This window comes from Montipora capricornis, chromosome 6, assembly GCF_036669925.1.
Source record: "Montipora capricornis isolate CH-2021 chromosome 6, ASM3666992v2, whole genome shotgun sequence".
Taxonomy (NCBI): domain Eukaryota; kingdom Metazoa; phylum Cnidaria; class Anthozoa; order Scleractinia; family Acroporidae; genus Montipora; species Montipora capricornis.
Window position 1 is genome coordinate 60,889,359 of NC_090888.1, and position 2,500 is coordinate 60,891,858.

General features: G+C 41.0%; 1 protein-coding gene across 1 annotated transcript in view; it reads right to left on the bottom strand.

Annotated features, from left to right (window-relative positions):
- Positions 1-2,500, bottom strand: part of LOC138054252 (chymotrypsinogen B-like) — an 18,446-nt gene that overhangs the window by 15,025 nt on the left and 921 nt on the right. The window contains exons 2-3 of the mRNA XM_068900738.1: positions 1,143-1,346; positions 324-536 (exon numbers count right to left, since the gene is read on the bottom strand). Of these exons, the coding sequence (XP_068756839.1) occupies positions 324-536; positions 1,143-1,346 (417 nt within the window). The remainder of the gene's footprint in view (positions 1-323; positions 537-1,142; positions 1,347-2,500) is intronic.

Sequence of the window (2,500 nt, forward strand, 5' to 3'; positions counted from 1 at the left end):
TACAAAAATATCGTACAAGTAGACAACGCTAATTTAAAAGAGGATAATAATGATAATACAGGAGCTGAACAACCGCTTACAATAGAAGTGCGATTAGAACGAAGGCCAGAAAAAACCTGCCATAAAACTCCTTGGGGAAAAAAAAGCAAGAAATCTGGGTAGGAACCATGGCTCAAGCTCCGGGGTTTAGTAGCCTTTTCTACGGGGGCTTAACAAAGGTAAGACAGCCGAAAGTGCAGTAAAAACAAAACATCTTAGACAACTAGAATGAAAAAGAACATTTTTATGGAGGTGAAAAAATTATTACAAAAGAGTATGTGTACCTGTTATGTAACACATTTTTCCTGGTTCAACTCTGTTTCCTGCATCCGGTAAGCATACTACGTTGACCTCTGCCCTGGAATCAATCGACTCCTGTAATTGAAGAAGTGCGATATCATTTCGAAAATGACTTTTATGGTATCCTTCGTGAATGATAATATCCCTTAACCTATAGCACCTTTGAAACTGAGTCGTGTCTGTGCGATCGTGAGACCCTAGAAGAAATTAAAAACAGCCCACATAAAATTGTGAACTTATTTATAAGTGTGTATTTTTCATCTTTTCTTCTTTTTTTTTTTTTGTTTCAGCAACCCCTCAATGAGGATGTTCTGCCGACCAAATTTAGTATCGATGACTAAGATCGTGTTGTATTTGGATGAACCGTTTCAACCTCAACCGGTTTTAGCCTACGAGTAGCCGTACCCTCTCCCAACGATGAAAAAACGGAGAGAGGGGGGAGGATACGGCTACACGTAGGCAAACCGGTTTAGGTTGAAGCGGTTCAAGTTCCCACTAGAACACTTTTCCAACCATCTTCGGTTGAAACGCGGTGACTCCTGAGAATAGTCATTACCAGACTTTCCGCGTTGACATGTCGAAGGAAAAACAACATGGCTGGAGCTGGCGCGGCCGACTTTAACAAAAGGCCCACGTGAAAGACAGCTGTCACTGCCTATGCCAAACAAACCGAAAACGGCTTTTCCCAATAGAATACAAAAAAAAAAAAAAAAACTCAATTAACCTGAAATGGTTTCAGACGGAGCCAATTATCTTATTAACAGGTAGGTACTTCTAATGACAACTATAATTCTAATACGCACCCACTACAACCCTGAAATGACCCATTTCGATGTATCCTTCAACACAATGGGCAGCTGTGACGACCCAATTGACTTTTATCAAAGATCCTCCGCAGATGTGTTGTCCATTGTACTCTAGCGAAACCATCCAAGGCCAGGAATGAGCGGTGGCATCTTTGCCATTCACGATTCGCTTTCCTAAATCATCTCCACTGATTTTAAATTCTAATAAAGAAAAACGTTTGTGTTGTAATTGTTACTCTAGTAAATTAGATAAAGAGACGTTTGCCGAAGGCGCGCTTGTGCGGAGCACCATTGTTAGGAAAATATGTTAACCCATCGATGCGAGAAATCTTGGTTTTATAGCCATGACGTCATCGAACGTCCGTACGTACGGTCACCCCTCCATGTATGCCAATGTGACCAGTATCATTCTAGTTGACGGCATACATCTTTGATATTGGACATCCATGTTTTGATCAATTGACACATGTCAAAACAAGGTATCCGATGACCAGTATCACCTGACCATATCGCTGGCTTAAGCATATAACTCACCGAGGTCAGTTGTTTTTTTGAAGTTGACCGCTGAGCAGGTACCAGTTTTTGATTGGATTGTAGGCTCTACCCAGGTTAACTCACCTAAACATAAGCGAGGCTTACCACATCAGCTATAGTTCTTACACTTGTCTATGGGCCAGGAGACGAAACCCTCCATCCTTCGGGGAATATTGGGGAAACGTATCGTTTTGAAGCATAGACATACGGTGTTTTAAATCGGGTTATTCCTACTTCTCAAGTGGAGGCGTTTGGCTATACGGCGACATTCTTTCATCTGAGGTAAAAAATAAAAAAAAATACAGGGTACCCAGTTTGTCATTTTGAGATTTACACCTAAAATGCCCAGACAAGACACACGAACTTCAAAATAGTGTACATTTACTCAGAACGTCACAGCTGACATACATACAGCTATATCTGTCTCGCTAATAAGACCTACCTGCACATTTTCAAAAGCACTCGAGCATTACGAGTCTACTATTTTCGATTATAGTCACATGCAAAATATCGCCCAATTCGGGAATTTAGTGATCGGCATCATCGACTCCTGCTTGGCAGGTATCTGGGTGCATTGTTGTTTTCAGTTTCCTTCACCTGTTTTAACAAAATCTTATTATATCACGATTTTCTTGAGAATACTATCAAAGCATTTATGACGTTTCTATTATGCCTCGAAAATCAAATCTACATTCTTCATCTCGGGAATCTCTTGGCCGTCTTCATTGTCCCTCCTTGAGAGTAAAGCACAATATCTGCAAGCTCTTGAGGCATCAAGTCCCCCTCTGTCCACCTAATTTCTAATGCACTAGCATCGTTCA